The following is a 13,633-nucleotide window of genomic DNA, read 5'->3' on the forward strand; positions in this document are numbered from 1 at the left end:
CTTCACACACAAGACAACAGGCTTATCATGCGCTCTTAGTGCAGCTGTTTATTCACATGTTACTTTTATCCATAAAATTATAATTAAAACGTTTAATTGCAACTTTATTTTGTCACCATAATAGGTAGACAGAAAAAGAATTGACTTTACAAAACCAAAGCATGTTAAGCCTTGATGCAGTATCTACCATTAGATATTATTTGGACCCTCGTCTTATCCAACACTTGTGGTAAACTTTGCAAATCATTAAATGATTAAATCAATATTGACATTTCATTTAATAAAATGCATTAATATAATTCTTTTCTTTTTTTAGTAAATGATAGTCTGGATTCCTCAATAGCTAGTCTGGCAATTATGTCCACTGTTACTGGTCGTGACCTTTGGACATATGTTCAAACTATGCCCCACCTTTTCTCAGTAGGAGGTCTGTTTTATAAACAGATGGAGAGAGATTTAGGTCTTGTTGATGGTAAACATTGTCAGCTGCCTGCTCTACCAGGAAAGGTAAGTTTTGAAAATTAGAAAATGAGACAAACAATTAAAATAATGTATTGATACAGATACTCTTAATATTTAGCCTTTAAATTAAGCAGAGGGTTTTAGAACAACTATAAAATATAAATATGTTGTATGATTGCCAATGAGACAACTCTTAAGCGGAGACCTAATGACCTAGAAGTTAACAACAATAAGTCACTGTTTAGCCTTCAACAAATATGCACTGTATATGTTATTTGTGATAAGAAGATTTTACAGATTCAGTGCAGTGAAGAGAATATTTGATTATTCAAAATTTTCTTCTGCATTGACTAAATATACATTGATAAATAAGTTAAACATATTTTTTTTCTTTCAGGTATTTAGATATAATTCCCATGATGACAGATTAGAACTCTGTTTAGAACCTCATGGACATTTCCAAGTGGAACCAAGAATTGAAGAAAAGGTAAAAGAAATGGTGGCTTCAGGCAAATTGGCAGAAGCTAGATTTGGTAGTAGTGGAGCTGTTGGTCGACACAGTCCCAGAATGCAAGCGTTTGCAGGTCAAGGTCATTCTATGAGATCAGCTGAAATTGAACGAATGCCTGGTGATCTGCCAGAACCAGTAGGGCACCATCATCATCATAACCAAGTCCGAAAACTTCAGGTAAAGTAAATCAATAAACCAGTTGTGATCCTGGTGGAAACAAAATAATTATTGCTTTATATTACTCAATCTAGTCAATCCAGTCAAGCAAGTAGAATAAAATTGTCAATTACTGTTATGGAATTTTTTTAATCTTGTTAAAGTTGTTAAAGTTTTGATCAAAAAATTATACTGTGATTAATCTGCTTTAAAGAACATGATAGGTATATAAACCTCTATGAGGGAATAGTCACATCAATAAATTGTAAAACGTATTTCACATTTATGGTTTAAAATGGCTTTTGTATTTATTCCAGAACCTTTGTGATCCTGATAGACATGAGGAATCCATTAGTGAGGAATCAGAAGAAATACTGGAAGATGCACCTGCAGTACAGTCACCAGGGTACCAGAAACTGGGACCAGGATACAGTGTTATTAGTTCAGAAAATGTTAACCAATCAAATGAAAACTTTCAGTTGTTTAAAGACCTGGCCCAAAGTATTGAAGAAACAATGAATGAAGATATAGCTGATATTAATAAAGAGGTATTATTAAATGTAAATGCTGCTTCAAGTGAGACCCAACATAGGCCTTTAATCATTCCAAACAATAAAAATTTTGATTTTTGCATTATAAAACAGAAGGTTTGCTAAGCTTATTTATTGCACAGCATAAACCCCAAAAACTAAAGAAACAGTTCTTTTATTGCTGTTCTTCATCGCAAAGTCACAATCAAGCCTTCCAATAACTAGCAAAAAGTCACCTCATTGCAAGATTATGACAGCCCTAGATTCAGTGAGCTAAATTCTTTGACAATCATGCCACAGCTTTGGAAAAAAAGCAAAGTTCTATTCCCTTTTTTCTTCTTTTTTTTTTAAATTGTTATTTGGATGGAGAGTTGTCTCATTGGCACTCACATCACATCTTCCTATATCTATTACTATTATATAAGTGTTTTTCACACATGATATCATCAAAATTAAATCTACAGACTAGTTTTGCATAATCTAAATTGTCAATAAGGCAAAATTTTTGTGTTTGATTCAGATGGAGAGAATAGATAGTGAAGAAAGAATGAAGTCCAGTGTATGTAGCAGTGATATGTTGTCTCATGTACCATCAATATCTTCTATGTCTGACACAGTGTTTGAATCAGAAACAGACAGAGGTGTAACATCTGATAGTGCTATAAATTCCACAGATAGTGATAAAATGGATGTCAATATGGAATGTTCTGATACTGGTGTGAATAGGTCAGACAAAGAACAGTGTGATGCCATCAGAATTGATAGTGCGTCTGCTGCTGTTTCTCTGAGTCAGCATGTAGAGGACAAAAAGGCAGTTGACAAAATCGATGAAAATTCAGGTTGTGCTGGATCTCTTTCAGCAGACACTAAAATAAAGCCTGAAACTGTTTCTAGTGATGGAAGAGATGAGTCTGTGTGTTCACCTGATCAGCAAGACATTGAACTCAAAATAGATGAAAGTAAATGTCAACCAGATCCAATAACACAAAATAACAAATTAATTACAGATACACAGCTGGAGAGAGATAGTGCCAAATCAGGCTTTTCTGCACAGACCAAAACTGACAGAGACAAAGAAATGGATACATCATAGCAGAATTGTGCTGTATTATATGTAAATGCTTTTAATGTAATATATGTAAATAATGTTTATGTATTATATGTAAATGATGTTAAAGTATGTTAATTTATTGTAGATTTTTTATCTGTTTCAAGTCTCAGCATATAATTATGTCAGAAATTATTATTGTGTTAGATTTCAGAAAACTTCACATTGTTTATTAACTTCTTTGAGGAAGTGTCTGAAAATACATGCATAGATTATTGTTTTCTATAATTGCCTCCATTGTTTAAGCCTCGTTACACTTATATAAAAAAAATTAATATAGGTTTATTTTTTGAAATAGATAGTGCTCAATGTTTCATATATGTGCTGGTGCTCATTTGAGATGCCATGTTGGGTTAGTCATATATTTCTGAAATAATAATTTAATTTAATAAACAATACATTGATATTTAGCATATAAGAGAGAAATTTGTTTGTTTTTGTTTTGAAATATTGGATATATATAGATTTATCAGTATTGTGTGACTTTATTTTTTGTGATTTTTTAAAACATTGAAGAATAGATAACAAATTAAAAGTACATGTAAGAGAAATATTTTTTCAGAAGAAGTTACAAATTTATTTTTAAATCATGCTTGCATTAATTGATAAAACTATTGATTTTTCTACAGATATCACAGTGACTGTATCATAGTTTTCCATTTAAGACATTTTAATTTTTAGATCCATATATATTACTCAAGGTTTATTAAAAGTAACACTTTAATTTTTTTTTAAATATTTAAGCATCAAACTAAAAATTTAACTTTGTTTTGAATGACTCAATGATTATCATCTATTTTCACAAGATCCCCTCTTTCTAGTCAACTATAAGGTAATGGGCTTTTTAAAAAAAATTATATTATTTATTGACAAGTATAATTCTTTGTTTTAAATGTATCAAACATAAAAGGATAACAGCTTTAATATATAAAACAGTAGGTGGCATTTTTTTGTTAACATTATAACAGACATTCAATCTGTTTTAAATATACCTCTTGCTCCTTTTTCTATAAAATTGAAATTTCATGGCATTTTATTGCATGCTATGTTGTATGGGTTTTGCTCATTGTTAAAGGCTGTATAAAGACCTATAGTTTCTTACTTTTTACATCATTTGATCTTTGGTGGTGTATTGTCTCATTGGCTATCATATATAACCACATCTTATTATTATTATATCCTTTTCTCAAATTGCACCAAGTTTAGTAATAGTAATCTATAAGAAATGTTGTTCAATAAAATAATCATACTTAAAACATCAATTGAAGTTGACATGTTATTCTGTTTTGTATAGTCATTTATTGATATCCTTGTATTAAATTGTTTAACTATACCCCGCTTTGAAAAAAAGGGGGGTATACTGTTTTGCCTCTGTTTGTCTGTCAGTTCGTCCGTCTCTTCACATTTTTTTCAGGAACTACAATACAAGGATTTCTTATATTTAGATTCAGGGTTTATATAAGTCTGCTATACCGTTTGATGCATTTTCAGACTCATCAATCGACAACTTCCTCTGTACCAAACACTTGTATTATCTTACACATGATAAACAAGTTTTTGTCACATTTTTCTCAGGAACTACAATACAAGGATTTCTGAAATTTGGTTTCAGGATTTATATAAGTTTGCAATACTGTGTTATGTGTTTTCAGATTTATCACTCAATAATTTCCTGTTTACCGAACACTTGCATATCTTTACACTATTTAAATTTTTAAATTATCCACTTGCGGCAGGGGTATCATCAGTGAGCAGTAGCTTGCAGTTTCACTTGTTATTTCAACATTTCATTTCGTAAATTTACTCACTAACTAAATGATGATTTTGTCTTTTTTAAATATCACTAAACTAAATAATATGTAGAAAAGTGTGCAAAATGATCATTGATGAAAGATTTAAGCAAAACATAACATGTGAGCGATTCAGGCTCTTGAGAGCCTCTTGTTTCATTTATACCTGCTATTTTTACTACCAGGTAGTTAACTGGTTGTTAACATTCATTACAGAAGAGAGGGAAGTGATGTCACCTTCATGCAGGAAAGATATTAATGGCAACTTGAATTTTCAAGCACAAATAATTATAACTTCACATCAAAATCTTAAACATTTATGATTGCGATTGTTGAACAATGTACATATATTTTTGTAACATTTGTATGATAATTGAAAATACTGATGGTGTTTTTATATGGTTGTGTGTTTAATTTTTAATTTTTTGTGATGTCTAAAGGGCAACAAATATTTTTTTTAATTATTTGGATGTTGAATGTACTGAATATTGTTGGCTTTGTATTTTTGAACAACACTGCAATTAAAAATAGACAACTCAGTTGTAGTTGGAGTTGGATTATGGAATTCAATAGTATCTTCAAAAAAACTTCTAAATAAACTTTAAATGTATCTGTACAAATAAATTGTAAAACATTTTTTTTTTTATTATTTTTGGTTCATGAAAAAAATCAGAATCAGTAAAGGGATGTTTTGTACTAAAAGAGATAATTTTTTGTGATAAAATGGAAATAATTTTATGATATTTTTTAAATGATTAGGCATGATTTGCTACAGCTCAGAATAAAGATATTGACAAAAATAATGACTACCCATTTTAAATGAGCATAGAACAAGACCTGAAAGAGATATTTAGCATTGGGAGATGTATGTCCATTGCATTGTTAGAAAATTAAAGACTAGATTCTGTCCACTGATATGATTCTTTCTAATTAACATTTTTTTTCAAATTTTTTTTTTATTGGAATGCTCAAATTTAATTTTCAACTTCTGTTATGATGAAGAGATATCATTTTCAGACATAATGCTACTTGAGTAAACCCTTAACATCTTAATGAACCTGCATGCCGGTAAGCATATTTTTTTTTTATGAATCAACATCAACAATGTGAAAGTATGTAAGTTTAGTATAGCCTACCTTTCATGTCTGTACATTTTGAAGTTTTGCAATGTTCTGAATTATTGCGAGAAATCGGGACAGGTGAGTTTTCTCAAAAATACAAAATTGAATTTAATTAAAATTTTGAAAGCATTGTTTTTATGCAAAATTTCCAGAAATAACAATAATTTATCTTGCAAAATCAAAATAGAAGAGGCATGCAAAATTTCTGAATTAACAGGACTGTAAATTCAGAAATTATTGCGAGGTTTTTATTGTAAACGCAATAATTTAAACTCACATTTTGAAATATTTCATATGAGTTGAACCGGATTTTTCTATAAATTGTAGAGAATAAAATCTAAAATGACAAAATTGCAATAACAAATGCACACAATAATTTCTGTATTTACAGTATTCAGTTTGTCATCTTTCTTTTATATTTAACTAGATATTATTTGTTAATATATGAAATTAAAGTTTACATTAATAGAAATTAGCTGGCAATTATATTTATAACCATAAGTTGTGCCATATTACTCTATGTGTTATACATTTGTCTGTTTTGCATGGCTAGGTCATTTATGGTTTGGTAATGGCATGTATGTAAGACACTTTCCGCAGTTCCTAGACTGACCTGATATTAATCTGAATAATAAGTGGAAAAAAAAACATTGTTTATTAAGGCTGCATTTAATCAAAGATTATCTTTTTTAACTGCAAAAATGTTTCACATAAGTACCTTATAAACCTATAATTAATGTTTAAATCTTTATAGGAGATGTCAACATAGCTTTTTACAAGGATCACAAGAATGTGAAATGAAAAAAGTGATTTCACAATGAAAATAATTTTCAGGCTTAAGTTGTTAATCTGTAAAACTTTAAATCATAGACTGAAAAAGCAAGAAAACTTGAGATAAAGGGGGAGAGATGTTAAATGAAAATAAGCCTTTACTACTGTCATGTATTGTAAAAGGTTAAGTTTGTGATGGTTGTATCAGTATGTCTGCAGCTTTAATGTCAATACATTAACCATATCAAATCTTTGTTTTTATGCCCCACCTACGATAGTAGAGGGGCATTATGTTTTCTGGTCTGTGCCTCTGTTCGTCCGTCCGTGCTTCCATTCGTCCTGCTTCAGGTTAAAATTTTTGGTCAAGGTAGTTTTTGATGAAGCTGAAGTCGAATCAACTTGAAACTTAGTACACTTGTTGCTTATGATATGATCTTTCTAATTTTAAAGCCAAATTATACTTTTTACCCCAATTTCACGGTCCACTTAACATAGAAAATGAAAGTGGGAGTTACAGGTTAAAGTTTTTGGTCAAGGTAGTTTTTGATGAAATTGAAGTCCAATCAACGAAACTTAGTACATATGTTCCCTATAGTATAATCTTTCTAATTTTAATGCCAAATTAAATTTTTATCCATATTTACGGACCATGGAACATGGAAAATGATAGTGCAAGTGGGGCATCTGTGTATTTTGGACACATTCTTGTTTTTTTTTAAAACATGTATAAATAGGTGAAATGTTTAAAATATTTCTTAAAATTTAGTTCAATTAAATGGAAAAAAGGTGTCACCATATTTTTTGGGATGTCATTTACAGTTATTAGTGCTAGTTGTTTAGTTTTTTTGTTTATTTTCATTATGTTGTTAATATATAAGTATGAAAACAGAATTAATATGTAAACCATTAAGTCTTTAGATGTTTACATGTATTGACTTGATGTGGCTTCTAATATTGAAATAAAAAAGTTCATCATGGAATAGTGTTGCATAGTTGAGTATATATTTATTTAAGGAATGACTGTAATATTTTTTCTGTCTATGAAGAAATAACATAAAAGATTTGGTTCACACTGAATAACGCGTGTAGCGGGTTATTTAACAGTGTGCACCACATTTTTTATGTTATTTCAAATAGACAGAAAAAATATTACAGTCATTTCTTATAATTTAATTTTTAATTCCATTTTAAACCGTAGAAAACCATGAAAAAATGTTGATGACGTCACGGTCACATGACTAAATTATGTCTATGGGCTCATAGCCAATCAGAAGACGTGTTACATCCAAAATTAAATTATTGATGTATCACAATGAAAGTGTCAAAGGATAGTTTCCAAGATATTGTGCAATTTAAATAAGAAGATGTAGTAAGAGTGCTTATGAGACAAATCTTCATCCAAGTCTCAATGTATAAAAGGTTAACAATTATAGGTCAAAGTATGGCCTTCAAAGTGGAGCCTTGTCTCACACATCTGAAAGCAAATTTTTAAGGGCCTTAAAATGACTTATGTAAAACAATGCAAGCAGGAAAAACAAGTCAATATATAAAAAAAATTGCAAGGGTTCCACAGAACCCAGTATCTCGCCTACTTTTGCTGTTAATCTCAGGCTCAACAAAAACGAGGAAAAAAAATATTCCTCTGAATACTATCTTTTGATTGTTAAAAGCTTCTGTCCAAGTTCGGTAAAAATCCAGGATAGTTTATGATTGTAATAAATGTTTTTATAAGACCGCATTCAAATTTTTCGTCGTAAATTGCAATCACTTTGTCTGCGTCGTCGTCGTCAGAATACTTTTAGTTTTCACTCTCTAACTTTAGTATAAGCGAATAGAAATCTCTGAAATTTTAACACAAGGTTTATGACCACAAAAGGAAGGTTGGGATTGATTTCGAGAGTTTTGATCCCAACATTTTAGGAATTAGGGGCCAAAAAGGGCCCAAATAAGCATTTTCTTGTTTTTCTCACAGTAACTTTAGTTTAAGTAAATAGAAATCTATGAAATTTTGACACAAAGTTTATGACCACAAAAGGAAGGTTGGGATTGATTTTGGGAGTTTTGTTTCCAACAGTTTAGGAATTAGGGGCCAAAAAGGGGTCCAAATAAGCATTTTTCTTGGTTTTCGCACCATAAGTTTAGTATAAGTGAATAAAAATTCTATGAAATTTAAACACAAGGTTTATGACCACAAAATGAAGGTTGGTGTTGATTTTGTGAGTTTTGGTCCTAACAGTTTAGGAATTAGGGGCCAAAAAGGGGTCCAATTAAGCATTTTTCTTGGTGTTTGCACCATAACTTTAGTATCAGTAAATTCAAATCTATGAAATTTAAACACAAGGTTTATGACCATAAAAGGAAGGTTGGTATTGATTTTGGGAGTTTTGGTTCCAACAGTTTAGGAATTAGGGGCCAAAAAGGGGTCCAAATAAGCATTTTTCTTGGTTTTCGCACCATAAGTTTAGTATAAGTGAATAAAAATTCTATGAAATTTAAACACAAGGTTTATGACCACAAAATGAAGGTTGGTGTTGATTTTGTGAGTTTTGGTCCTAACAGTTTAGGAATTAGGGGCCAAAAAGGGGTCCAATTAAGCATTTTTCTTGGTGTTTGCACCATAACTTTAGTATCAGTAAATTCAAATCTATGAAATTTAAACACAAGGTTTATGACCATAAAAGGAAGGTTGGTATTGATTTTGTGAGTTTTGGTCCTAACAGTTTAGGAACAAGGGGCCCAAAGGGTCCAAAATTAAACTTTGTTTGATTTCATCAAAAATTGAAAAATTTGGGTTCTTTGAAATGCCAAATCTAACTGTGTGTGTAGATTCTAAATTTTTGGTCCCGTTTTCAAATTGTCTACATTAAGGTGTAAAGGGTCCAAAATTAAACTTAGTTTGATTTTGACAAAAATTGAATCCTTGGGGTTCTTTGATATGCTGAATCTAAAAATGTACTTAGATTTTTTATTATTGGCCCAGTTTTCAAGTTGGTCCAAATCAGGATCTAAAATTATTATATTAAGTACTGTGCAATAGCAAGAAATTTTCAATTGCACAGTACTCAGCAATAACAAGAAATCTTCAATTGCACAGTATTGTGCAATAGCAAGAAACTTTCAATTGCACAGTATTGTGCAATAGCAAGAAATCTTCAATTGTACAGTATTGTGCAATAGCAATAAACTTTCAATTGCACAGTATTGAGTAATAGCAAGAAATCTTCAATTGCACAATATTGTGCAATAGCAAGAATTTCAATTGGAGTTATCTTTCTTTGTCCAGAATAGGTAGTTGAATCAACTTAAATCATTGTTTTATACAATATACAATGTATATTCACTTTTACTACCAACTGATAAATTAAAACAATCTTTACCATTCAGTGATAACAAGCACTTTTTTAAATTTTAATATTTTATGATGTATTTAAATGAGTTGTTATTGTTGCAAACTCCATTAGAAATTTGAATTGAGATCAGTTTTGAAATAAAGGATAATGGGATGTGAAAAAAAATTGGGAGAGGTGGGTGTTCAATTTTTATCATTTGAAATTTCATAAATAAAAAGAAAATTTCTTCAAACATTTTTTTGAGAGGATTAATATTCAACAGCATAGTGAATAGCTCAAAGGCAAAACAAAAATTTTAAGTTCATTATACCACATTCATTCTGTGTCAGAAACCTATGCTGTGTCAACTATTTAATCACAATCCAAATTTAGAGCTGAATCCAGCTTGAATGTTGTGTCCATACTTGCCCCAACCATTCAGGGTTCAACCTCTGCGGTTGTATAAAGCTGTGCCCTGTGGAGCATCTGGTTAAAACTTTAACTGCAGACTGTATGTTATGTTAACTGGAATAAAAACTAAGTCCATTTATAAGCAAAATACAAAAAAAGAGCTACAAAATTTAACAATATTTCCTTCTAGATACTAGCTTTTGATCTTAAACAAGCTTTTTGTTCAAGTTTGGTACAAATCCAGGATAGTTTAAAAAAGTTATTAAAACTTTAAAAACTTTAACCACAGAGTGAATGTAATGTTTCCTAAAACTAAGTCCATTTATAAGTAAAATACAGATTAAAAGGATTTTTTTTTCTTCTAAATTTATTTCTGGATACTATCTTTAGTATGATCCTAAACAAGTTTGGTAGAAATCCAGGATAGTTTAAGAAAGTTATTAAAATTCCAAAAACTTTAACCACAGAGTGAATATTTGTGGACGCCGCCAACAACAGAATGTAGGATTGCTGTCTTGCTTCTCAAACATAAGTCAAAAGGCTCGATAAAAAAAGACATTAACACAAAAACTAACTTTAAACCTCTAAACCGAGAAATGAGGTTAAGGTCATATGACATCTGCAAGTTGGACATGTACACCTTACAGTCCTTCAATACACCAAATATACTAGACCTATGGCTTATAGTATCTAAGATATGAACTTACTACAAAAATATATCAATGTTCACTGACCCCATGAAATGAGGTCAAGGTCAGATGAAAACTAACTAGTTATCCATTTACGCATAAGTGAGAAATTACCTCTACACAAAATTACAACTGTTTTTATATGACCGCAAAAATTGAAAGTCCGAAGACCTTTGGTTTTCGCACTCTAACATTAGTAAAAGTAAAAAGAAATCTATGAAATTAATACACAAGGTTAATGACCATTAAAGGAAGGTTGGGATTGATTTTGGGTGTTTTGGTCCGAAAACAGTTTAGAAATAAGTGGCCAAAAAGGGCCCAAATAAGCATTTTCCTTGGTTTTTGCACGTTTACTTTAGCATAAGTAAACAGAAATCATGAAATTTCAACATAAGGTCTATGATCAAAAAAGGAAGGTTGGGATTGAATTTGGGAGTTTTAGTCCCAGCAGTTTAGGAATTAGGGGCCAAAAACAGGTCCCAAATAAGCATTTTTCCTGGTTTTTGCACAATAACTTTAGTATAAGTTTATAGAAATCTATGAAATTTTAACACAAGGTTTATGACCACAAAAGGAAGATTGGGATTGATTTAAGGAGTTTTGGTCCCAACATTTTAGGAATTAGGGGCCAAAAAGGGCCCAAATAAGCATTTTCTTGGTTGGTTTTCGCACTTTAACTTTAGTTTTAGTGAATAAAAATCAATGAATTATAAATACAAGGTTTATGACCATGAAAGACAGGTTTGGATTGATTTTAGGAGTTGAGGTCTGGACAGTTTATGAATAAGGGGCCCATAGGGTCCAAAATTAAACTTTGTTTTATTTCATCAAAAATTGAATAATTTGGGTTCTTTGATATGCCAAATCTAACTGTGTCTGTAGATTCTTAATTTTTGGTCCCGTTTTCAAATTGGTCTACATAAAAGTCCAAAGGGTCCAAAATTAAACTAAGTTTGATTTCATCAAAAATTGAATTCTTGTGCTTCTTTGATATGCTGAATCTAAACATGTACTTAGATTTTTGATTACGGGCCCAGTTTTAAAGTTGGTCCAAATCAGGATCCCAAAATTATTATATTAAGTATTGTGCAATCGCAAGAAATTTTCAATTGCACAGTATTCAGCAATAGCAAGAAATCTTCAATTGCACAGTTTTGTGCAATAGCAAGAAATTTTCAATTGCACAATATTCCGCAATAGCAAGAAATCTTCAATTGTACAGTATTGTGCAATAGCAATAAACTTTCAATTGCACAGTATTGAGCAATAGCAAGAAATCTTCAATTGCACAGTATTGTGCAATAGCAAGAAATCTTCAATTGCACAGTTTTACACAATAGCAAGAAATATTCAATTACACAGTATTGTCCCATTTTCAAATTGGTCTACATTAAGGTCCAAAAGGTCAAAAATTAAACTTTGTTTGATTTAACCAAAAATTTAATGTATGGGGTTCATTAATATGCTGAATCTAACCATGTATTTAGATTTTTGCTGTTTGGGCCTGGTTATCAAATTGGCCCATATTAAGGTCTAAAGGTTCTAAAATTGAACATTATTTGATTTCATCAAAAAATCTATAATATGCTGAATCTAATTATGTATATAGTTTTTTTATATTGGACCATAATAGGTAAATGTCTAATTTAAACAAGAGTGCACACGCTGAAATGTCTCGCCTTCTTTACTAATCATTAATTTGATGTTATGTTGAAAGTCCTAAGTATAAAGCATTATTAAAAACTGTCACATAAACTTAACATTAACCAAGATAACTAAACAAAGACCAATGAACCATGAAAATGAGGTCAAGGTTATATGAACCATGCCAGGCAGACATGTACAGCTATCAATGCTTCCATACAACAAATATAGTTGAACTATTACTTATAGTTTAAGAAAAATAGACCAAAACACAAAAAACTTAACACTGAGCAATGAACCGTGAAAATGAGGTCGAGGTCAAATAAAACCTGTGCGACTGACAAATAGATCATAAAATATTTCCATACACCAAATATAGTTGACCTATGGCATATAGTATTAGATAAAAAGACCAAAACTCAAAAACTTTACTTTGACCACTCAACCATGAAAATGAGGTCAAGGTCAGATGACATCTGCCCGCTGGACATATAGACCTTACAATCATTCCATACAACAAATATAGTAGATCTAGTGCATAAAGTATGAGAAAAACAGACCAAAACACAAAAACTTAACTATAACCACTGAACCATGAAAACAAGGTCAAGGTCAGATGACACCTGCCAGTTGGACATGTACACCTTACAGTCCTTCCATACACCGAATATACTAGCCCTATTGCTTATAGTATCTGAGATATGGACTTGACCACCAAAACTTAACCTTGTTCACTGATCCATTAAAATGAGGTTGAGGTCAAGTGAAAACTGTCTGACGGGCATGAGGACCTCGCAAGGTACACACATACCAAATATAGTTATCCTATTACTTATAATAAGAGAGAATTCAACATTACAAAAAATCTGAACTTTTTTTTCAAGTGGTCACTGAACCATATAAATGAGGTCAAGGACATTTGACATGTGACTGACCTAAACTTTGTAACATGAGGCATCTATATACAAAGTATGAAGCATCCAGGTCCTCTACCTTCTAAAATATAAAGCTTTTAAGAAGTTAGCTAACGCCGATGCGGTAGCCGCCGTAGCCGCCACAGCCCGATCACTATCCCTGTCGAGCTTTCTGCAACAAAAGTTGCAGGCTCGAT

At 31.1% G+C, this 13,633-nt stretch overlaps 1 protein-coding gene across 1 annotated transcript in view; it reads left to right on the forward strand.

The window, feature by feature from the left end:
* The window catches only part of LOC134685607 (deubiquitinating protein VCPIP1-like), a 24,556-nt gene extending 17,117 nt beyond the window's left edge, over window positions 1-7,439 (forward strand). Inside the window, exons 14-17 of the mRNA XM_063545510.1 lie at window positions 317-507; window positions 860-1,150; window positions 1,447-1,677; window positions 2,180-7,439. Coding sequence (XP_063401580.1) covers window positions 317-507; window positions 860-1,150; window positions 1,447-1,677; window positions 2,180-2,752 — 1,286 coding nt within the window. The 3' untranslated portion in view covers window positions 2,753-7,439. The remainder of the gene's footprint in view (window positions 1-316; window positions 508-859; window positions 1,151-1,446; window positions 1,678-2,179) is intronic.
* Window positions 7,440-13,633: the final 6,194 nt, after the last annotated feature.

This window comes from Mytilus trossulus, chromosome 9 (assembly GCF_036588685.1).
Source record: "Mytilus trossulus isolate FHL-02 chromosome 9, PNRI_Mtr1.1.1.hap1, whole genome shotgun sequence".
Lineage (NCBI taxonomy): Eukaryota > Metazoa > Mollusca > Bivalvia > Mytilida > Mytilidae > Mytilus > Mytilus trossulus.